This window comes from Protopterus annectens, chromosome 16.part0 (genome assembly GCF_019279795.1).
Source record: "Protopterus annectens isolate FY-2018-M chromosome 16.part0, PAN1.0, whole genome shotgun sequence".
Classification (NCBI taxonomy): domain Eukaryota; kingdom Metazoa; phylum Chordata; order Ceratodontiformes; family Protopteridae; genus Protopterus; species Protopterus annectens.
Genome location: NC_056750.1, coordinates 877,071,573 through 877,096,767, shown reverse-complemented (window position 1 = coordinate 877,096,767; position 25,195 = coordinate 877,071,573). Strand labels below are relative to the sequence as shown.

The window sequence follows — 25,195 nt, the reverse complement described above, 5'->3', positions numbered from 1 at the left end:
TTCCCTGATTGGAATGTGCAGGTATGCTTCTTTTAAATCTAGTGTTGCCAACCAGGCGTCTTTGCCTAGCATAGGAAGTAATTGGTGAAGAGTCAGCATCTTGAATTTTGGAATCTCCTGAAAGGTGTTTAGAGTAGACAGGTCCAAGATTGGACGCATGATTTGTCTTTTCTGGGTACCAGGAAAAGTCTGGAGTAGAAATATTGTCCCTTTTCCTCTTCTGGTATCAGCTGAATAGACACCATGCTTAAGAGAGAGAGTACTTGTTTTTGAGCCTCTGCCTACTGATTTGGGGACAGGTCCGGCCACCCATTTGGTGTTGGCAACGTGTGGAAATATGTATCCCTGGGACACTACATTTAAAATCCATGTGCCCTGGGTTATGAGTTCCCAGTTCTTTGCATGAAGAGCAATCTTTCCTCCCAAAAGGGGTGGTAAGAAGATAAGTGCTTGGAAATTTTAAAAGGAAGTCATTGAGGCTGTTTACCATAGGGAGTTGTCTTGTTATTCCCAGATTTGGAAGTGGAGGCCCCCCTCTGCTTAGTTCTGAGAGTCCCCTGGGATGAAACCTGGGGTTTTTGCTGTGTCTGGGTTTGGCTTGAGAATACCTGGAAGGGGCTGGAAAGGACCAATTCTTAGTAGGCCGGTGCCTACTAAATCTAAGAGGTTGCACTTCTAAAAAATCTTTAACAGTTTGCATAGATTTAGCATTACCTTCCATCTTTTTAAGAACTTCTTCAGCCTTGTTGCCAAACAGGCGGTCCTGATTTAAAGGTGCATCCAACAATTTAGTTTTAACTTGATCAGGCAAAGATTGCTCCTTAAGCCAAGCATACCTTCTAAGCACAGACCCAGTAACAGCAGCCCTGCAAGAGGCCTCTAAAGAATCAAAACCACATTGCAAAGTATGTTTTCCAACTTGTTCAACAGAATGCATTAAGTCCTGTAAATCTTTATTTTCCACACAGTCAGGAATCAACATACTTTTCTGTTTAAGCAGTCCAATGACATGATGCTGATATTTTAACATATGAAATTGGCAGTTTAAAGCTCTGACTGACAAGGTTGCTGAAGTATAAACCTTTTTACCCCATCTATCCAGCGCCCTGGAGTCTCTTGCAGAAGGGGTAGGATTTTTAGCAGTAGAAGCCTTAATGCTCTTGGACCCCTGAGAAATAGCCTCTGGATCTGCAATAGGATTTTTGAAAAGGAACTTGTGGGACTCAGGAACCCTGTAGTATCTGTCAGGTTTACTAGCAGCATGAGGCAGGGAATCAGGGGGCCAAACCAGATTCAACAATGTCTAGTAAAGGAGGAATAGCCAAAGGCCTATGCTGAGGTAGAAGAAGGAAACTCCTAAGCCTCTTTTTTGAATCAGAAAATTCCTGGCTTTTCCAGTGAAAATGCTCCCTTAAAGTATGTAAGGTTTCCCCAAAAGAAAAATCCTCAGGAGGCAAAGCAGAGGAAATAGAATCCTCTGCATCAGAATCCTCATAAGCAGGTAAGGACAAATCCAGGTCATCAGTAGAGTCAGAAGAAACAGAATCCTGATCAGAAAATTCATAATCAAGCTCAGCCCTAGGCCTCTTGGGGGGGGGATTGACTACCCCTGATTAGAGTTATTACATCTTCAGCCATTTCTATAATTTATTTTATAGGCATAGGGGCCTGAGCATGTGGCCTGGGAGTCGGCGTTTTAGATACGGATCGAGATTAAGGCCTTAGGAATGAAGGAGGCGTCAATTTAATATGCAAGTCCGTAGGCCTGACTACACCCTCAGAAGCCAGTGCCTGCACAGCGGTTTCAGACCCATCCAAGGTAGAGACATCCACGGGTTCCATAGTTGAAGTATTTTGCGGCATACCGGACTCCGAATGGGTTTCAGTAGAGGCCTGCGATCAGAAGTAGTGGGTATCAGGGGCCGTGAAAGCGCCTCACTGAGTACCGGCGAACTGACGACTGGCTTAAGAGAAGTGTTGTCGGCAGTTTTAGACCTTGGCGGCCTCTCTCTGTCTTTATCTTTGCATTTTTTCGGAATCCCGGTAGTCGGGATGGCTAACTGACGAAATTTCTGAATAATTAAACCGAGAACCGAAATATTTAGAGGCAAAAATATACAGACGATTGATAGTGCGCTGATTAAATTAAACACAAAACCGACAGCAAGGTATGTCATGGTCGGGGCCTAGGCAAGCAATACAGTATGAATGAAAATCTTTATGAGGTATTTGCTTTCCACAAGTAAAGCAATTATTAACTTTTACTGACATTGGAAAGGAGCAAGAAAAAGTTTACCCAATGGGGTACTTAGCTTTAAGATGAAGACTTTGGTTATGAAACTCGAAAATGGAAATCTCAGGAGTCGGCCAACCGGCACTAGCGAACTGCTTCTGCTTGGGGCACCGCACAACAAGAAAGACTGATCTAATGGCTTCGGCTGTATGTTTTATACCACTGACAACCTGACGTCACTGAAGAAGGGACAGCAACCGACATAGGCCCCAAGATTTTGTTAATCAGGCCGAATGAGGGCAACCTGAAAGCAGATTACCCAAATGTAATGAATGCAACAGTAAAAGACGAAGAACATCCCCCATTTGTCCTGGGTAATGAGTTCCCAGTTCTTTGCATGAAGAGCAATCTTTCCCCCCAAAGGGGCAGTCAGTTGATAAGTGCTTGGAAATTTTAAACGGAAGCCATTGAGACAGTTTACCATAGGGGGGGAATCTTATTACTCCCAGATTTGGAAGTGGAGGCCCCCCCACTGCTTAGTCGTGTCTGCCCCCTGGGACTGAAACCTGGGGCTTTTGCTGTGTCTGGGTTTAGCTTCAGGATGGCCTAATGGGTAAGGTGTTTGTCGTACAAACACAAGGTGCAGGGTTTGAGCCTCACAAGGGATAATTGGCTAGGCTTAAAATGGCTCGCAAGGGCAGTTAGCTTAGTACTAATCTATGAACCTATGAACCTATAAGACCTAGAAGGGGCTGGAAAGGACCAATTCTTAGAGGGCCAGTGCTTACTAAATCTAGGAGTCTGAACTTGTAAGAAATCTTTAACAGTTTGCATATATTTAGCTTTATCTTCCATCTTTTTAAGAATGTCCGCAGCCTTGTTGCCAAACAGGCGGTCTCGATTTAAGGGAGCATCCAACAATTTAGCTTTAACATGATCAGGCAAAGATTGCTCCTTTAGCCAAGCATGCCTTCTGAACACAGTCCCAGTAACAGCAGCCCTGCAAGAGGCCTCTAATGAATCAAAACCACATTGCAAAGTATGTTTTTCAACTTGCTCAGCCGAATGCATTAAGTCCTGTAATTCTTGACTCCTGACTGTGTGGAAAATAATCATTTTCTGTTTTAGCAATCCAATAACATGTTGCTGATACTTTAACTTATGAAACTGGCAGTTTAAAGCCCTACTAGCCAAGGTTGCAGAAGTGTAAACCTTCTTACCTCATCTATCCAGCACCCTAGAGTCTCTACCAGACAGGGTAGGACTTTTAGCAGTAGAAGCCTTAATGCCCTTGGGCCCCTGTGAAATAGTCTCTGGATCCGCAATGGGATTTTTAAAAAGGAACTTGTGTGACTCAGGGACCCTGTAGTATCTGTCAGGTTTTCTGGGAGCAGGAGGCAAGGAATCAGGTGCCAAAGTAGATTCTGAAAAAGCATCATCAACAATGTCTAGTACAGGAGGAATAGCTAAAGGCCTATGCTGAGGTAGGAGTAAGAAATCCCTAAGCCTCTTTTTTGAATCAGACAAATCCTGGCTTTCCCAGTGGAAATGCTCCCTTAAAGTATGCAAGGTTTCCCCAAAAGAAAAATCCTCTGGAGGGGAAGCAGAGGGAATGGAGTCCTCTGCATCAGAATCCTCATAAGTAGATAAGGGCAAATCCAGATCACCAGAAGAATCAGAAAAAAGAGAATCCTGGTCAGAAGATTTATAAAGAACTTCAGTCCTAGGCCTCTTAGAAGCGGTGTGTGTGTGTGTGTGTGTGTGTGTGGGGGGGGGGGGGGGGGGGTTGGCTACCCCTGATTAGAGTTATTAAATCTTCAGCCATTCTTACTTGTTTTTTAGGCAAAGAGGCCTAAGCATGTGGCCTGGGCGCTGTTTTTTTAGGCATGGTTCAAGATTTAGGCCTAAGTGAAGAAGGAAGCGTTGGTTTAATATGCAAGTCTGTAGGCCTGAATACACCCTCAGAAGCCGGTGCCTGCATAGTGGCTCCAGACCCTTCCAAGGTAGAGACATCCATGGGTTCCACAGTTGAAGCATCACAAGGCATACCGGACTCCGAATGGGTCTCAGTAGAGGTCTGCGAATCAGAAGTAGCGGATATCAGGGGCTGCGAAAGGGCCTCAGTGAGTACCGGCGAACTGGTGACTGGCTTAGGAGAAGTGTTGTCGGCAGTTTTAGATCTCGGTAGCCTGTCCCTGTCTTTATCTTTGCGTTTTTTCTGAATCCCGGTAGTCGGATGGCTAACCGATGACATTTCCGGATAATTAAACCAAGGACCAAAATATTTAGAGGTGAAAATATACCGAAGACGGATAGTGCGCTGATTAAATAAAGCACAAAACCGTCAGCAAGGTAAATCGTGGTCAGGGCCTAGGCAAATAATACAGTACGAATGAAAATCTTTATGAGGTATTTACTTTCCACAAGTAATGCAATTATTAACTTTTACTGACATCGGTAAGGAGCAAGAAAAAGTTTCCCAAACGGGGTACTTAGCTTTAGTTGAAGACTTCGGTTCTGAAACTCGAAAATGAAAATTTCAGGAGTTGGCCGACCGGCACTTGCGAACTGCTTCTGCTTCAGGCACTGCATGGCAAGAAAGACTGATGTAATGGCGTCGGCTGCATGTTTTATACCCCTGCAACCTGACATCATGGAAGAAGGGACAGCAACCGATGCAGGACCCAAGACTTTGTTAATCAGGCCGACTGAGGGCTACCTGCAAGCAGATAACCCAAATGTAATGACTGCAACTGTGAAACACGAAGAACATCTGATAGTGCGTGTATAGCCTGCTTTGAAGCATAGGTATCATCTGCAAGATTACCTGATTGGGAAGTGCAGGTATGCTTCCTTTAAATCTAGTGTTGCCAACCAGGCGTCTTTGCCTAGCATAGGGTGCAACTGGTGAAGAGTCAGCATCTTGAATCTTGGAATCCCCAAAAAGGTGTTTTGAGTAGACAGGTCCAGAATAGGACATCATGAATTGTCTTTTCTGGGTACCAGGAAAAGTCTTGAGTAGAAACCTTGTCCCTTTTCCTCTTTTGGTACCAGTTGAATAGCTCCCATGTTTACGAGAGAAAGTACTTGCTATTGGGCCTTTGCACACTGATTTGGGGGTAGACCTGGCCACCCGCTTGGTGTTGGTAACGTGTGGAAGTGAAATCTGTATCCCTGGGACACTATATTTAAAACCAATTTGTCCTGGGCAATGAGTTCCCAGTTCCTTGCACGAAGAGCAATCTTTCCCCCCCAAGGGGGCAATCAGTTGAGAAGTGCTTGGAAGTTTTAAAAAGAGGTCATTGAGATAGTTTACCATAGGGGGGAGTTTTATTACTCCCAGATTTGGTAGTGGAGGCTCCCCACTGCTTAGTCCTGTGCGTACCCTGGGACTGAAGCCTGGGAGCTCTGCTGGATCTGGGTTTGGACTGAGAAGGTCTGAAAGAGGCAGGAAAGGACCAATTCGTGGAAGGCCAATGCCTACTAAACCTAGGAGGCTGCACTTGTAAAAAATCTTTTAACAGTTTGCTTAGATTTAGCTTTTTCCTCCATCTTTTTAAGAACAACTTCTGCCTTGTTGCCTAACAGGCAGTCGTGATTTAAGGGAACATCCAGCAATTTCGCTTTAACATGATCTGGCAAGGATTGCTCCTTAAGCCAGGCATGCCTTCTAAGTAAAGACCCAGTCACAGCAGCCATGCAAGATGCCGTAACCATTTCTTATAAATTCTTGCATCATTTCACTGGCTTGGAGTATAAAATTATTCTCTTCTGTATTAAATTTACTAGCCCTTATTAGTTGTGCTTTTAGAACACCTTTAAAGGTATGTGGTGCATGCATGCTATTCCTTCTAATATACCTATTAGCATTTACCTCTTTCTTATATATCACTGACTTCATTTTATCCATTTTCTTATATAACTGAATGCCCAAGAACACTATAGTATCCATTGAAGAAGACATTTTGTATTTTAAAAAATTGGTCGTAGCATTCAATATATTATATAACTTTCCAACTCCTCACTATTACCATCCCAAATAAAAAAGCAGTCATCTACAAATCTTCTGTAGAACTTGACCTTTGTGTTTAAACTATTGTGGTCATTCAATACAAATTGCTTCTCCCACTGATATAACACTAAATTCGCATACGTATTCGCTACTGGGGTGCCCATTGCTAACCCAGTTAGCTGCAAAAATGGTTTTCTATCAAAAATAAATACATTCTTCGTCAGAACCACATATAATAAAGCACAAACATTTTCTATTTCCCGTGCTAACATATCTGTTTCACTTGTAAGAAAACATTGTATAACATCCAAACCATATTCATTTGGGATTACTGTAAATAGTGAGGTGATGTCTAATGTTACAAACATGAAAGGTTTTCCAACATTCTCTTCATACCAACTGTACAAATCAGATAGAAAATTAATAGCATCTTTTAGTATACTTGGACATTTATTTAAATATTTACCCAAGAATTTATAAGAAATGGTTACTCTATTCAATATGTGAATGCCACATATGAAGAGGTAAGAATAGGAAGAAAGGATAGGTATAAACCAATCTTTGGTAGAGGCACAGTACAGTTGGTACAGGTTTCAGAAGAAAAAGATAAAATTATTAGATATGTCACTACGTTTAATGCAAATACTAAAGATGTATGTAATATTATAGAAAAGAACTGGCTTACACTATTGGCCATGCCAGAGATTAAAGATTTAGTAGGTCTGAAACCTAGGTTTTCATATAGGAATTTAGAGACATTAAAGCAGCAGCTGTGCTATAAGGATTTTAAAGAAGAAAGAGTTTTATACCAACATAAGAATGCAACATTAAAATGTCATAATTGTAGTTGCTGTGCTGATATTTATGATACAATAAATAGTTTTGAACATCCTATTACTAAAGAAAAATATGAATTTAAATGCTCAGCTAACTGCAATACATCTCAATTAGTATACTTAGCAACGTGTACACTTTGTACGGCATTCTATGTTGGTAAGACAACTAGGAAGTTAAGAGAACGTATTATAGAACACAAATCTGAGATTAGAAGAAAGGTTGTGACAAATGCATTAAGTAAACATGTTATGGATAATAATGCACACAAATTTAAGTTCAGAGGTATAGGAACAGTAGACATAGGTATTAGGGGAGGGGATATGAATAACATTTTAGAATTAAAAGAATATGAATAGATTATTAGACTCCAAGCAGATGTTACACAAAGGTTTGAATAGTACTGTCAGTATAAAACCCATACCAATTAAAAGGCATAGAGAAAATATATAAAACCATATTTTAACTTTTTTATCAAGTCTTAGATTTTAGTAAATTGAATACGGTAAGATTATTTTATAATAATTCTATAAAAAGTTATTCTCTATAAAAACTGTATAGATGCAGAGAATATATTTTTTACTTGTATATGTATTTATATATATATATATATATATATATATATATATATATATATATATATATATATATATATATATATATATATACACACACACACACATATATATATATATATACATATATATACACATATATATATATATATATATATATATATATATACATATATATACATATATATACATACACTATTGAAGTAAATGCATATATTTTAAATGTTTTTAAAGAAATACCCTGTAATATCTATCAGGTCTTCTGGGAGCAGGAGGTAAAGAATCAGGGGCCAAGCTAGATAAGTTCCCTGAGAGTATGCAAGGTTTCACCAAAAGAGAAATCCTCTGGGGGGGCATAGGGAATAGAGTCCTCAGCATCAGAATCTTCGAAAGTAGATAAGGGTAAATCCTGGTCATCAGAGGAAACAGAAAATTCAGAATCCTGGTCTGAAGTATCATAAGCAAACTCAGTCCTAGGTCTCTTAGAGGGGGAAGGCTGGCTTCCCCTAATTAAAGTAATAAGGTCTTCAGCCATTTTTATCATTTGTTTTTTAGGCACAGAGGCCTGACCATGTGGTCTGGGCATCAGTTTTCTAGGCATGGTTCGAGTTTTAGGCCTTGAAGAAGAAGATGGCATCGGTTTAATATGCAAGTCAGTAGGCCTGAATACACCCCCAGAAGCCAGTGGCTGCACAGCGGCTTCGGACCCATCCAAGGTAGAGACATCCGCAGGTTCCACAGTTGAAGCATCTCGCGGCATACCGGACTCCGAATGGGTCTCAGTAGAGGCCTGCGAATCTGAACTATTGGGTATCAGGGGCTGCGAAAGTGCCTCACTGAGTACTGGCGACGGGCTTAGGAGAAGCGCCGTCGGCAGCTTTGGACCTAGGTGGCCTGTCTCTGTCTATATCTTTGCATTTTTTCGGATTGTCAGTAGTCGGATGGCTTACCGAAGACGTATCAGGATAATTGAACCGAGCAATATTTAGCAGCAAAAATATACCGACAACGGACCGTTTGTGGTTCAAATAAGGCACAAAAGTGACAGTGAGGTACGTCGTGGTCAGGGCCTAGGCAAGGAATACAGTACGAATGAAAATCTTTAGGAGGTATTTGCTTTCCTTAAGTAATGCAATTACTTACTTTTACTGACATCGGTTTAGAGCAAGAAAAAGTTTCCCCAACGGGGTACTTAGCTTAGTTCTGAAACTCGAAAACAAAAATTTCAAGAGTCGGCCAACCAGCACTTGCGAATTAGAAGTTATGTACTCACCATAACGTTCCATCTGAGTAGGTGTATTCATTTGTCTGCAACCTGTGGGTTATGGATCCAATATCGGATCCGAACCGGCATGGTTTACCAGCTATGGATCCAAGCTCTCAGCTCCTCCCCTCACCCATAATGCCCTGCTCTACCCTCATGACCTCAGATCGAGTTTGCCAACAGCAAGAACACCCTGAAAAGGGTAACACACCATATGCAGGAAACTGAAAGGCCAGGGGGATAGGAGGGCGGGATGGTTGCAGACAAATGAATACACCTACTCAGATGGAACGTTATGGTGTGTACATAACTTCTAAATCTGAAGTAGGAGATTCATTTGTCTGCAACCTGTGGGACAGAGTCCCCAGCTACCTGAATCTTGGGCGGCCATCATGGAAGGATATTCCGGAGCACCGCGAAGCCAAAGGATGCTCTACCCCTAGATGCAAGATCCAACTTGTAGTGGGAAATAAAAGTATGAGATGAAGCCCACGTGGCTGCTGCACAAATATCATCTAGAGGAATCCTAGCCTTAAAGGCTGCCGAGGTAGAGACTGACCGGGTTGAATGGGCGTGTACATCCTCCGGTGCGGGCCTTCCTGAAGCTTGATAAGCCAATAAGATACATTGTGAAATCCAGCGAGACAGAGAGACTTTAGAAATTGGCTTGCCCAAATTAAATTTAGCAAAGGAAATGAACAACTGGTCGGATTGCCTATGACCAGCCGTTCTGTTTAGATAAAATCTAAGTTGCCTGTGAACATCTAAGGAGTGAAGCTTGTATTCACCTTTGTTTTCATATTTAGGAAAGAAAACAGGGAGGTTAATGGATTGATTAATGTTTGCTTCAGAAGCTACTTTAGGAAGAAAGGACGGGTTGGTCCTGAGGTAAACACGGTCCGGATGAAAGACCAAGTAAGGAGGTTTAGCTGATAATGCTTGGAGCTCTGAAACTCTCTTAGCCGAAGTAATGGCTACTAAGAAGGCAGTCTTGAACGACAAGAATTTGAGATCTACCGTAGCCGGTTCGAAGGCGGTCAAGGCCTGGAAAACTAAGGAAAGGTCCCAGGGAGGAACCGCTTGTTTTACAGGGGGCCTGAGAAGGAAGGTACCTTTAAGGAAAATTTTACACAACTTGGCCGACATGAGTGGACTGGAGTCATGACCAATGTGATAATGTGAAATTGCCGCAAGTTGTACTTTGACTGTGGAACTGCTGGCACCATCGTTAAAAAGAGTGGTTAAGAAATCAAGCACTAAAGGGAGAGGAACTGTGAAGGGGTTCAGGCCTTGCCGCTCCGCCCACAAAGAAAACCGTTTCCACTTGCTACGGTAGACTTTCCTAGTGGACGGTTTATGAGCTGCCACCAGGATCGCATTAACAGGGGACGAAATACCGGGAGTCCTGATCAAGAGTGGAACTGGAGCAGCCAAGCGGTCAGCTTCAGGTTGTCCAGGTTCGGAGGAGATAGGCAGGATGGATGAGATATCAGATCCGAATGGGATCTAGAATCCAAGGGGGATTCACCGAGTGAGACCTTAGGAAGGGGAACCAGATCTGTCGAGGCCAAAACGGAGCAATGAGAATCATTCTGCAACCCACCCGAGAGGCTTTCTGAAGAACTTGGAGCATCAGAGGCAAGGGGGGATAAGCATACAGAAGACCGGGTGGCCAAGCATGCACCAGAGCGTCTCTTGGGGAACCTCCTGGAGGAGGTATCAGAGCGAAAAAACTGTCGCGCTTGGTGTTTGAGGGAGAGGCAAAAAGATCGCATGAAGGAGTTCCCCACCGTGCGAATATGCGTTCCGCTACTTGAGTATTGAGAGACCACTCGTAAGGGGTCAGAATGGTGCGACTGAGCTTGTCCACCAGGATGTTGGACCGACCCAGAATGTGCGTTGCTATTAGAAAGCGGTTGGTGGAGATTGCCCATTCCCAAACTCTCATGGCTTCTCGACAAAGAGGGTAAGACCTGGTTCCTCCTTGCTTGTTGATATACCAGACAACCGACATGTCCAATTGAATCGCAATTGTTCCCAAGGGAAGAAAGTCCTGAAGTGCTAGCAACGCTAAGAGCACTGCTCTCATCTCTAGAACGTTGATATGCAGTAAGGTCTCTGAATCGTTCCACGTGCCTTGGACGGTCCGGCCTGCAAAATGCCCCCCCCCCCACCCGAGGCGGGAGGCGTCCGTGGTCACCGTCGCGAGAGGGGGAGAAGCACAAAATGGGCGGCCTCCGTGGAGATCTGGGGAGTGAAGCCACCACAGGAGGGACCACTTGCAAGCCTTGCTAATCGCAATGGGATGATGCATAGGAAGAGCAAGGTACGACCACTGTACTAAGAGAGTCCACTGGAGGATGCGCATATTGAGCCTGGCGAGAGGAAGAAGTGCTATAGCAGACGCCATGGACCCTAGAGCCCTCAGGACCAACTCCGTCGGAACTGAACTTGAGTGGAGAATGGCCCGCACCTGGAGCTGCAGATTTTGAACTCTATCCGCAGTGAGGAAGGCTTTCAAGCACCTTGTGTCTAACCTGGCCCCTATAAAATCTAAGAGCTGTGTGGGTGCTAGGTTGGATTTCTTTGTGTTTATAGTGATGCCCAGACTGGGAGCAAGATGGAGAAAGGAGTCTCGCGCCAATAGTAGTAGATGCCTTGTTGGGGCGGTAAGGAGCCAGTCGTCCAGGTAGGGAAAGACCTGCACCCCCTGAAGCCTCAGGTGGGCCGCTACCACTGCTAATACTTTGGTGAACACCCTGGGGGCTGTGGTGAGACCAAAGGGAAGGACCCGGAACTGGTAGTGACTGGCTCCCAGCCCGAAGCGGAGAAACCTCCTGGAGCGCCTGTCCATTAGAATGTGGTAGTACGCATCTTTGAGGTCTATGGAACACATCCAGTGATTTTCTCCCAGAAGGGGGAGAATAGATTGCAGAGTGACCATTGAACTTCCCTTGGGAACTGCCAGGTTCAAGAGAGAAATGTCTAAAATTGGTCTTAGATCCCCGTCTTTTTGGCACTAAAAGAACCTGGAGTAGAACCCTGATCCGATCTGGTCTGGGGGCGGGCTGGATGGCTCTTTTCTTTAGCAGATGGCCAATTTCTGCCAAAGCGGCCTCCCGTTGACCGGGTGGAGCGTCTGGGAGGGACTTCAATTTTGGTAAGTGGCGAAATGGGATGCGGTATCCTCTGGATATGATCTGGAGAACCCAGCGGTCTGATGTTATGGACTCCCATGCCGCTAGGTGCCCAGAACGTCCCCGACTGCCTCCAGAGTGGAGCAGCCGGGCAACCCTCAGGGTTGCTGCGGGCCGTTCAGAGAAGGGTTCTCTGGACCCGAAGTTCCTGGGAGCCCCTCTGCCTCTAGGGCGGCGTCCTCCCTGTCCTCCTCTGCCACGGAAGGACTGGTTGTCCGGAGCAGGCTGGGATTGCTGCGACTTCGGAACCACATCTTCTTCTGACCCTTTTGGTTCCTAGAATAGGGCCTCTGGGGTGCAGAGAAGCGGATTCCGACGGCAGACAGCGTCTTCCCGTCCTTCTCGCTCTGGGTCAAAGTGTCGCGAACGGTTTTGCCAAAGAGGGCAGAACCATCAAAGGGGGCGTTCGGAAATGACGCTTTGAAGGGCTCTGAGAAATCGCAATGACGGAGCCAGGCCTGACGTCTAGTGACTAGACCTGCCCCTGCGGCTCTAGCGGCGCCTTCCGTAGCATGGGAGTGTAGCTGCATAGAGGTATTGGTAACTGATCTAAGAGTGGCCATGCGGGTGGAGTGCAGCACTTTGTCCTCCTCCGACATGGACTCTGGGGGAGATGCAGCGTATTCTTTAATAAGATCGCGCTGCATCCTAATTACGTGTGCCAGGTAGTCCAGCGCCCTTACCGAGAAGGTCGCTGAACTAAACATCCGCTTCCCCAAGCGGTCCATCATCCGAGACTTCTTGCTCGGGGGATGGACTGAGGGACTCTCCTGAGCAAGTTCCCTCTTGGTGGCCGCCGCCGTTAACATGGCATCTACCGGAGGCCCCTTACTCCAATGGGCACGGTCAGCCGGTGGACTGAGGATCCGGTCGGGCCTCTTAGGGATTGGCTCCACGGTGTCCGGTTCCTTCCACGCCCTGGTGGTAATGAGGTCCACCAGGGGTCGGCAGGAGGACACCCAAGAGGTAGACGGGCCCGCTTCAAATGCCTCCAAGAACACGGACTCGTCTGAGGAAGACTTGGGGGCAGACCACCCCCCCCTTATGCGGAGCATTTCCATGATGTCTCCAAATGAGACATCCTCGGGGTGACCGTGGGGAGCCTTCCTTCCTCCAAATCCGTGTCTTCCGTGAGAGACTCGGGAGTCAATGTGCCTCCTTTTGCACGTATGCTTGCGAGGAACATCCTCTGGGGGCTGTCAGAGGACTCCTGCAAGCAGCAACCTGTTCCAGGAACAGCTTGGGGCACAAGCGGGCTGTCCCAAGGGCCGGATGGTGGAAGCCTGACCCAGTGCAGAGGGAGCACGGGCGGAGCGAAACAAGTGCCGGGGTCCGGAGACCCTCAACAGGGCCCTCTCCACTACATCAAAAGCCGAAGGAGCCGACCTCGACCAAAGGATCCGACAATGGCTCCCCTCGGATCCGAAGAGTGGATCGGAGCCGGCGCCCGGCGCCGGATCCGAAGGGACAGTGCGCTCCGACACAGACGGCGCCGAAGGAGCACTGATCTCCCCGGATCCGAGGCTCGGATCCAGGCTCCGAGAGGTCGGATCCGATGCACTCGAGGGCAGGGTCGGATCCGAAGTACCAAGTACTATCGGCGCCGACCCACCCCCGGCTCCAACTGCTCCGAACCCGGGTAGCGGGTCGGAGAAGGAGCAACTGGCTTGAAAAAGGGGGTCGAGCTCCCCCCCAGAGGGGGGGGGGGGAGGCAAGAACACTCCCATCTGCATCTGGGCCTGGATGAACCTTCTCATCATCCGGTCCAGATCAGCGTCTGACAGGCTATAAGTTGATCTCGACAAGGCTACCGAGGTAGGCCTTGAGTGCCTCCTCGATAGCCTCGACGGAGATCGGGTCTCCTCCTCCTCAGGTCCCGGTGAAAAACACACTGGAGACCGGAGCCGAGGAGGGGGAGAGCCAGCAGACAAGGAGGCCGGGCCGAAACAGAGGTCTCGGCCCGCTGCTTATGGTGCTTCTCCCTCCGGTCCTTTTTCCTAGCGTCCCTCTCCTCCGAACCAGAAACGGGAGGTTGAGTCCCAGGAGGAGGAGGAGGGGGAGCCGGAGAGGAAATAACCGTGGTAACGGTTACCCCCGAAGGAGCGGAGGCCGGAGCCGAGTCCGGCGGCAAGAGACCCGCCAAAACAAGCTTGGACCTCCGCTCCTTCAATGCCCTGGGGTTGAACCCTGCACAAATGGAACATCCAGATGTGAGGTGTTCAACCCCCAGGCATCTAACACACCGAGTGTGGCCATCAGCTGGGGAAAGCTTATGGCCACACTCGGAGCACTTAGAAAAAATAGCTTTGGGCTGCTCAGACATCCCAAAAACCAACAAATAAAGTTACTAGAACTAAAGTAAAAGTAACAAAAAAACCACTCACAGGCCCAAACACACACTACGCTACCAGCGAGGGGAGGGATATAAATTTAAGTTTTAAACTCTAAAAAAAGTAATAATACAAGAGGGAAACCTACACTTTCACACAAATTTAACCAAAAAATTTCAAAATTGAGTACTTTAAACACTAAATATAGCACTTAGCTGGAGAGCTGGAAAAAACAATCTGGTCACAATGCGCGGCAAACGAGATCTGAGGTCATGAGGGTAGAGCAGGGCATTATGGGTGAGGGGAGGAGCTGAGAGCTTGGATCCATAGCTGGTAAACCATGCCGGTTCGGATCCGATATCGGATCCATAACCCACAGGTTGCAGACAAATGAATCTCCTACTTCATATCTGCTTTTGCTTCGGGCACCGCACAGCAAAAAAGACTGATCTAATGGCGTCGGCTGCATGTTTTATACCCCTAGCGACCTGATGTCATGGAAGAAGGGACAGCAACCAACGCAGGTCCCAAGACTTTGTTAATCAGGCTGACTGAGGGCTACTGCAAGCAGATTACCCAAATCTGATGACTGCAACAGTGAAACACGAAGAACATCTGAAGATGTACATTTGTCCATAAAATGATTCCTCAGTAGCCATACAATCATAAAACTGGTCCATTAAAAACCTTCATTCTTACTATTCGTAACATGATCAAGTGTCAAAAATCTCACAAAGGACAACACCACAAAGTAAAACAAGTTTACAGTCTTCACACATGGCCTAACGTTGAACATACAATCAGGACAACCTATAAAAAAGTGCAGAGAAATGACCATCCTGGCTAGCTCAAACGGTTACCAACAACACCCTTTATGAGTATTGCACTGTGCTGCCAATCTAACTTCACAGGGTGACATTCAAAATACACTCATTACCATTGCAATGAAATATAAAACTATGCAAAATGTTACAAAATGAACAAAAGTAGCACTCACCACAGATAATAAGGGTTTAGAAGGATTGAATTCCTTTGCATTTGGATTCAATGTGGATTTCTTCACCTGCCTGCAAATAAAAGTTAAAAAAAAAAAAAATTCCAGTAAGAAATTACAAGGAAATTTCAACAAAAAAGTTTTGCCTTTATTTCTTGCCCATGGAACTAACCAGATCATGTGCTGTTTTATTATGCATGCTGCCTACTCCAGAGTTAAGTGCCAACTTGAAATTTGTTTCCACATTTACACGGTACAGCCTATACAATGTCTAAAACCAGCTGCAAAGTTCAAAAGAAAGGAAAAATAAACTCTAGGCCTAAAACAAATGGAAAAAGATCATGACCAAATTAAAGGAACAGACAGTTATCCAGCTTCAAATATCCTTTCATTTTGATGTTTAACACACTTAGCTACATGATGTGGAGATACTTGCAGTGCACCGAGATTAACTTATACATGTATAGTACCAAAATAAAACAATACACAGTTACCAAAAAATGCAGGATAATTTCCTTATTCCAAACAGTATTGTAAACTGCCAATTGAACAGACTGCCAAAAAATTGTGTAAATAATTTTATTAAACAAAAGTTAACATTAAGCGCTTCTGTCCACTGAAAGTGAACTTCATCAGAATAAATCCTCAACACCCACACAAGTTTAAATACTATACACATAACCAAACAATTAAATAAGTAATTCACTAATACAAGCACAACTGGCTAACTAAAAGGTACATACATTAATAATTTAGCAAAGAATGCATGCACACACAAAAGAAAAACCTCCAAAAAACTGAATATACTAATATTCTAATGTAAGTGTTCATATAAATTATACAGAATAAAAACTTGTAAACCTGACTAATGAAGCCATGTGAATTAAAACATTACTCCTAATTATTCAAAAGACCGGAGTTTCCGCTGCGGCGACCCCTAACCGGGAAAAGCCGAAAGATACAACAACATTCAAAAGAAACCTATGCTTTAAAATTGGAAGAAGTGAAATATGGTCATTTACTCAACTGCCACCTTGTCTCCTTTTCCTCCTGCAATATTTTTTCGTCCCCTCCCCAAGGGTTAATGGAAACCTGGTTTAAAATGGAAAACTGAAAACCAGAACAAATGGGAATAGTTGTCAAAAATATTTATATAATGCATTATTTCCACTATTTTTTATTAATACTGTATAAATACTCGTATATACGACATCGTAAAGCCCTATCAGTTTTACCCACATAAAAAGCTAAGCAGACAAGACACTTAGCCAAGTAGACCACCCTTTTAGATGAACAGTTACCACCTATGAACAAATGTTGCTCCTAGTGAGGTTAACTAGAACTAAAGACTTTACTTCCAAAATGTGGGGGCATTGTCTGCAAAACCCACATCTTCTAGTCCTCTTACCCTTAACTACATTCCCACATTTATTATTCATAGATCTCTCAAAAATGACCTTAAAATTAGAACCACTTTTATAAACAAAGGATGGATTAGGAATCCAAAGTTAGAAAACATCAGTTTCCCTTAAAATAATTCAATTCTTTTTAAAAATCTCTTTTACTTCACCAAGATGTGTACTGTACTGCAAAATAACAGCCTTTTCAAATTTATTAGTGCCCATTACTTCCTTAGGGGTTACAAACCGACAACCTAAGAGCGGTTTGTACTGGTGACCCCATTGCGTAATAAATTCTTTAACCTCCTCAACCAAGAAGGGGGGGATAATCCCTTTATAAAAACTTATTACCAATGTTTGTTCTGCATATTACCAATGAAGTCCATCTCAGTAAGAACATCTTCGTATGTAGAGGTCATTCTGGCTGTTCTAATCAACTGGCCTTTAAAAAGAAGTTATGTACTTACCATAACGTTCCATGTTTGTTGTCCTCTCTCGCCCTTCTTTATTACTGGCTGGGTTCGGAGCAGACACTTGGCTCCGACTCGGCCAATACACTAGCTTGAAGTCTCTGACTTGGCTCGTGGCTCAATGCCTATTCCATAATCCATTGGAGTAACCCCCAGATCTTATTTGCTGCTAGCCATAAATGGAATGTATATTCCTATTTACATAACATGAACACACACACACACACATATATATATATATATATATATATAAATAAACACAAGACATATAACAGGAAAAACAACCAACTTCAGAGGAAGTCTCTCAGTAGGAGGAAAACTCTCATCTGAGTCCTCTAGGAGCCTTGGCTGGGGGAAGGAGGGAGGGACGTAAGAAAGAAGGGCGAGAGAGGACAACAAACATGGAATGTTATGTTAAGTACATAACTTCTTTATGTTATGTTGTCCCTCTAGCTTTCTTTCTTACTGGATGGGACAGCATCCCTAGCACCATCTTCCTGGGTGGCTCACGGGAGTACATCTTTGAGCACTGTGGACCCAAAAGAAGCTCTGTCCCTGGAGGCTAAATCTACCTTGTAATGAAAGTATGGGGCCTGGCCCATGTAGCAGCTGCACACATGCTGTCCATAGATAATCTAGTATAGTAAGCAGAGAATGTTGCTAGAGCTCTAGTTGAATGGTCTTCGATTTTGAAAGGTAAAGTTTTATTTTGGAAGTGTATATAAAGGTAATACAACTGGTAAGCCAATTTGAAAGTGTAACTTTTCAGACTGGCTTGCCTCGCTTTGCTTGAGAGAAGGAAATAAAAAGATGGTCTGTTTTCCTGAAATCTTTGGTTCTAAGTAAATAAAACAAGAAGTTATGCACTCACCATAACGCTCAATGTATGTAGTCCATCTCGCCTCACATTCTTACCCGTGGGTTCGGAGCCGTATATCGGCTCCGACTCGGCCAAACTTCTCTAGCTCGAAGTCTTTCTATTGGCTAGGCTAAGATGGTATCCCATGCTGCATTGCTCCATATCTAGTTTGCTGCGAACACCAACACTCATACTTCATGTATAACAACACCCAAGGAACGAAAGAAAGAACAAACGAAGAGTGAAGGGAGCTCTGAAACCCAGACCTAACCTCCAGATCCTCCAGGAAGGGGGAAGGTGGGAGGGTAAGTAAGAATGTGAGGCGAGATGGACTACATACATCAAACGTTATGGTGAGTACATAACTTCTTAATGTTATGTAGTCCAATCTCGCCTACATTCTTACCTGTGGGACAGTGTCCCCAGCAACTAAATCCTGGGAGGCTCAGTGGAAAATACTCCTGAGCACTGTGGAACCAAAGGAAGACCTGCCCCTAGATACCATGTCCAACTTGTAATGAGTAACAAAAGTGTGAGGAGATGCCCAAGTAGCTGCAGCACAAATATCATCCATAGACAATCTGGCCTGATAGCCTGTATATGTAGATATAGACAGAGTAGAGTGAGCCTTGACCGGGAACAATAGATCTTTACCCCCTGAAGAATAAATGAAAGAGATGCAACTGGATATCCACCTGGATAGGGCGATTTTGAAGACAGAAGACCCAATTCTGTTCTCCGAAAAGGAAACTAACAACTGATCAGATTTTAGGAGATGTTTGGTTCTGTGCAGATAAAAACGTAACCGTCTGTTTACATCCAATTGATGAAATTTAAATTCTGCCTTGTTTGAAAACTAGGGAAAAAACACTGGCAACTCAATAGATTGATTAACATTAGAGATAGGCGCCACTTTGGGAAGAAAGGAAGGGTTTGGTCTGAGAGAAACCCTGTCCTTATGAAAGATCAAGTATGGGGGTTTTATAGAAAGAGCTTGAATCTCTAAGACGCGTCTGGCTGATGTGATGGCTACTAAAAAGACAGTCTTCCAGGTCAAGAATTTTAAATCACAAGTAGCTGCAGGCTCAAAGGGCGGTGAAGTAAGAGCCTGCAGAACAAAGTTTAAATCCCAAGGCATGATAGGTTCCGAAACAGGAGGACAGAGTAACAGAGTGCCCTTCAGGAAAGCCTTACAGAGTCTGTGAGCCATCAGACTAGGCTCATTAGCAAAATGAAAGTTAGAAATCGCTGCCAATTGGACCTTAATGGTGGCGGACGCTGAGCCCTGACGAAAAAGCATAGACAAGAACTCCAAAACAGAAGCAACTGGAGCTGTGTAAGGGTCAATCCCTTGGGTATGAGCCCAAATTGAAAATCTCTTCCAATTGCTGGAATAAATCTTCCTAGTAGAGGGCTTATGAGAGGAAGATAAAATATGAACTACCTCTGGTGAAAAATGATGAAGCCTAACTAATGACAGAAATAAAAAGTAGCCAGGCTGTCAAATAGGAGGGTCCGTAGAGAGGGATGGAGCTGCCCTGACATGTGTGTCAGTAAATCCGGTTGTGGGTCCAGAATCCAAGTCCACGATGTAGGGATGGAGAAAGGGGAACCAAACCTGACGAGGTCAGTGTGGGACAATCAGAATCATTCTGCTTCCCAAGGATTGCGCTTTATGAATCACTTTTGACAGCAAGGGAACCGGAGGAAAGGCATATAGCAGACCGGAGGGCCAATCGTGGACTAGAGCGTCCCTGGGTGACTCCCCCTGAGGGGGGATAAACGTGAAGTAGCTGCTGCATTTGGCATTGAGAGGGCTGGCAAAAAGGTCGCAGCAAGGCTGACCCCATCTGCGGAAGATCCGTTCCGCAACTAGACGGTTCAGGGACCACTCGTAAGGCATCAGAATAGCTCTGCTTAGCCTGTCTGCGATCACGGTGGACTTCCCCGGAATGTGCATTGCCACCAGAAAACTTTGGGAAGATACTGCCCACTGCCACACTCGCATGGCCTCTCTGCACAGGGGGTATGACTTGGTTCCTCCCTGCTTGTTCAGATACCACACCACTGACATATTGTCCGAGTGGATTGCAATAGTCCCGAGAGGGAGAAAGCTCTGAAGTGCCTGCAATGCAGGTAGCACAGCTCTCAACTTCAGGACGTTGATATGCAAATGTATCCCGTGCTCTTGCCATGTGCCTTGGACTGTCCTGCCTAGATAATGCCCCCCCCACCCCATCTGGGAGGCGTCTGTGGTAACCGTGGCAATCGGGGGACGGTGGAACGAAGGGTTTTCCCCTGTCCAGATTGTTGGTGCAAAGCCACCAACTGAGATCCTGTTTGCACCTGTCCGTGAGTAAAATAGGGTGAGAAAGTGGAAGTCTTTGGAGAGACCACTGAGCAAAGAGGAGCCATTGAGGGAGCCTCATATGTAATCTTGCTAGAGGGACTAACATAATTGTTGCAGCCATAGTCCCCAGGAGTTGGAGAACCCATCTTGCCTTCACTCTTCTCAGGGGGAGCAGGGCATGAACTTGTTGCTGTAAGACTCTGATTCTTTCCTGTGGTAGAAAGGCCCGCATTTGAACGGTGTCTAGTTCTGCACCTATAAAAATGGCACGCTGTGAGGGCAACAAGGCAGATTTTTCTCAGTTCAATGTTATGCCCAACTGTTGACAGAGAGTGATGGTGACGTCCCTGGTCTGGATTAGTAGATGCCTGGTGGTGGCAGTGAGGAGCCAGTCGTCCCGATAAGGAAACACTTGGAATCCTTGACGTCTCAAGTGAGCCTTCACCACCGCCATACATTTGGTGAACACCCTGGGGGCTGTGGCGAGACCAAAGGGCAGGGCTCGAAACTGAAAATGACTGGCTCCCAGCTGGAAGCGTAGGTGACTCCTGGATGCCCTGTCCATTTTGATATGGTAGTAAGCATCCTTGAGGTCGATAGAGCACATCCATACTTCTTTTCCCAACAATGGGAGAATTGACTGTAATGTGACCATACGGAACTTGGACTTTTGTACATGGTTGTTCAGTCGGCCGAGATCCAATATGGGTCTCAGGACCCCTGTTCTTTTCGGCACCAAAAAGAATCCTGAGTAAGTCCCTAATCCGATCTGGTCTGAGGGGACATGCTGGATGGATCCTTTTTCTAGCAGATTTGAAACCTCTGAAGCCGCGTAATCCCTCTGACTGGGTGGAACGTCCGGGATTTTTCTGACTGGAGGGGGATCTGATGAAAAGGGGATGGCATAACCTCCTGAAATTATTTATAAGACCCACTGATCCTGGGTGATGCTTTGTCAGGCCTCCGGGTATAACGATATTCGACCCCTGGCTGGCTCCGGAAATGCACAGTCGGGCCTCCCATCAGGAGCGACGGTAGGGAGAGCAGCGAAAGGAATCGTGGTCTCCCGAGTTGCAGGGACCTCCTCTGCCTCTAGGGCAGCATCTTCCTGAATAACCTCCCCCTCCTCTGCCTCTGGAGGGGGGCTCACCTTGTGCACCGGGAAAAAACCTCTGTGATTTTTTGAACCACATCTTTACACCCCTCTGGGCCTTGGGATAAGGCCTAGAGGGAAGGGAAAAACGGACCCCTACAGCAGACAGAGTTTTTCCCTCCTGCTCGCACCTGGTGAGTGTTTTTCACCTTGGTTCTGAACAAAGAGGAACCATCAAAGGGGGCGTTGGTGAATGAAGAATTGAAGGCCTCCGTGAAATGACAAAGGCGCATCCAGGCTTGCCTCCTAAGGACGACTCCTGAGCTTGCTACCCTCCTCGCTCCCTCAGTTGCATATGAAAACAGCCTCATGGAGAAGTTAACGATGGAATTGAGGGTAGACATCTGGGCGTTAACAGTCTGGGCCAGAGCCTCAGAAACGTTACCCGTGAGAGTATCTCCAAGCTCCTTGAGGAGATCACTCTGGAGCCGAGTAAAGTGAGATAAGTAGTTCAGCGACCGTAAGGTCGCTGACGAGAGGGTACGCTTCCCGTACCGGTCCATGGTACTAGACTCCTTGTTAGGAGGATGGACGGAGGAAGAAGTCTCGGCTAATTCCTTCTGGGTGGCCGCTGCCACCACCATGGCATCCACAGGGACTCCCTTGGACAAAAATTCCTTACCCGGGGGAGCAGACAGAAATTTATTGGGTCTCCTGGGTACAGGTTCCACAGAATCAGGGTTTTCCCACACCCTCCGACAAATTAAATCCAGGAGCTCGAAGGGTGGGGACACCCAGGAGGCGGAGGGCTGAGCACCGAAGGCCTTCAGGAAGACCGACTGCTCGGAGGGGGCTTTGGACGGCCAGTCACCTCTTTGTTTCAATATCTCTAGGATGTCAGAGAAAGTGACATCCTCAGAGGATGACTTGGGGGACCCCTCCAATTCCTCGAGGTCAGTATCTGAGGTGAGAGACTCATCCTGGGAGTCTATGTGCTTCCTCTTGCACGTTTTCTTTCTAGGGGGATCCTCAGGCAAACACTCTGAGGGGCCCTCAGAAACTTGGGGACCACTCGTGGGGGTATCCTGAGGCCTTGGGGCTCCGCTGTCTAAAGATAGGTGGTGATCAGAGACCCGCACCAGAGTGGTAGTGGACAGAATGACCCACCCGCATGATGTAGCTGACTATCTGGCCAGCGCACTCTGCATGGCCTCAAAGGCTGCCCCCCCCCGAATCCGAAGACAGACCAGCCTCCGAGGCCACGACAGGAGTCGGGGTTCCCCGAGCCAAAGCACCGAGAGGGGGACTAGGAACCAATAGATGTCCCGAGGCCTCTCCCTCGGGCCAGACTAAAGAACCCAGAGTCCTGAATCCCGTGGACAGCGCCGACGAGGTTGGAGCTGACGTCGGCACCGATAAGCCAGGAGTGGCCATCAGAACCGACCTGGAAACATCACATGGAGCCGAGCACTCTGGCTCCGAAGGCTGAGATGCGCTCGGAGGAGGAATAATCGAAAAAGGTTGCAGGATGGGCTCCGGAGCCGACTGGGACAGAGCAGAGAACAATTTAGCCAAAACCGGTGACTGAAGGAGTCTCTGCATCACCCTATCGACATCCGCATCCGAAAGTGTCCTGGAGGATTTGGAGGACAGGGAGGGAGATTGAGATCTCCTCTCAGGTGAAACTTGCCTAATACTAGGCAATCGACTCCGAATAGGTTCCAACATAATTGGAGCAGATGCCGGTTCCATCAACACTGACACTTCCTGTGGCCCCGAGGACAGTGGAGCCACAGAGGTCGAAGCTAATTTGATTACTTTCTCCGGTGGCTCCGAGGAGACTGAAGGAGCCGGAGACCCCTTTTTCGATTTAGTGGATCTAGGTTTAGAGCTGGAAGCAGACTCCAGGCCCTCTTCGAATGAGGTTTCAAAAGTCCCTTCAGAATTAACTTATTCTTTCTTTCCTGAAGTACCCTGGGACTAAATGCATGACAGAAGCTGCAAGACTCCTGCAGATGGATTGCTCCCAGCAATAGACACATACCGAATGTCCATCGGTAATGGACATTTTATAGCCACACTTTCAGCATTTTTTAAAACCCGAAGGCTTGTGCTCCTTGGAATCTTTAGACATCTTAAGAAATTACCACAATCACCAAGACAAAAGATCACCGGTACTGAACCGACTGGAGAAAAAAACAGCAGTCACAAATTACACCACACTGAGCGCGGGAAAAAAACTACCACTAACCAACTTGCACAAAACAATCCACAGATACAGACACACACTAAGGCGACTAAGACTAAAACCTCTAATTTAAACGGTTTTAGACCAGCACTAGTACACACAACAAAGGGAACAAAAACTAAAACCTCTAATTTAAATGGTTTTAGACCAGACACACACAAGGGAACAAGCAAGGGGACAGACTAGGTCCTCTAACTGAAACGGGCCTAGCCCGTTGGAACAGCTAGTGGGATACCACAAAATCAATCAGACTAAAAATTACACAAATAACACCAAACTAGGAATAGCTATTAAAATAGCTTTTGTTTATAATAAATTCTCTCAAGAAGAAGAAAAAGGTACTTAGCCACAGCCAAGTGCGAGACCACGTCCGAGCTACACGAGCAGCAAACGGGATCTGGGGATATGGAGCAATGCAGCATGGGATACCATCTTAGCCCAGGCAATAGAAAGACTTCAAGCTAGAAAAGTTTGGCCGAGTCGGAGCCGATATTCGGCTCCGAACCCACGGGTAAGAATGTAAGCGAGACTGGACTACATAACATCCTCAGTTGCCTACATACATCCAACTGATGTAGTTTGTATTCTGCCTTGTTGGTATGATTAGGAAAGAAAACTGGAAGTTCAATAGACTGGTTCAGATTGGTTTGAAAACAGACTTTTGGCATGAAAGATGGGTTAGTCCTTAAGGATACTCTATCTTTATGAAAGATTAGGTATGGTGGCTTAATTGATAGAGCTTGCAACTCTGCGACTCTTCATGCAGATGTAATGGCCACTAACAAGATGGCCTTCCAGGAGAGAAACTTTAGATTGCACGGAGAATCAGGTTCGAAAGGGGATAAAGTTAGATAAGTAAAAACAAAATTTATGTACCAATGTGAGAGGGGTTCCTTTATGGGAGGTCTCAACAAACAAATTCCTTTTAAAAATGCTTTACACAGTCTGTGTGACATGAGATTAGGAGCATATTCACCAATGAGATAACTGGAAATTGCAGCTAACTGGACTTTGATTATAGCTGCAGTAGAGCCTTGCTGATAAAGTGCCACCAGTAATTCCAAAATTTAACTAATAGAGGCAAAGAAGGGATCTATGTCTCTCGCTCTTGCCCAGTAGGAGAATCTCTTCCATTTGCACAATTTTCTGGTGGAAGCTTTATGAGAAGAGACCAAATATGTTTAACTGCTGGAGTAAATTTTTGAAGTCTGACTATGTTTGGAAGCAGCCAAGCTGTCAAATTGAGGGTCTGGAGAGAAGGATAAAGCGCACCTGACATACGAGTCAGAAGGTCTGGGACTAGGTCCAGGGCCCATGGCTTCTCCTGAGGTTGAGG

At 45.6% G+C, this 25,195-nt stretch overlaps 1 protein-coding gene across 6 annotated transcripts in view; it reads right to left on the bottom strand.

Annotated features, from left to right (window-relative positions):
• Nucleotides 1-25,195, bottom strand: part of ATXN2L (ataxin 2 like) — a 1,992,254-nt gene that overhangs the window by 583,376 nt on the left and 1,383,683 nt on the right. For all 6 annotated transcript variants that reach the window (XM_044058577.1, XM_044058574.1, XM_044058578.1 and 3 more), the window contains exon 15: nucleotides 15,443-15,512. In XM_044058577.1, coding sequence (XP_043914512.1) covers nucleotides 15,443-15,512 — 70 coding nt within the window. The remainder of the gene's footprint in view (nucleotides 1-15,442; nucleotides 15,513-25,195) is intronic.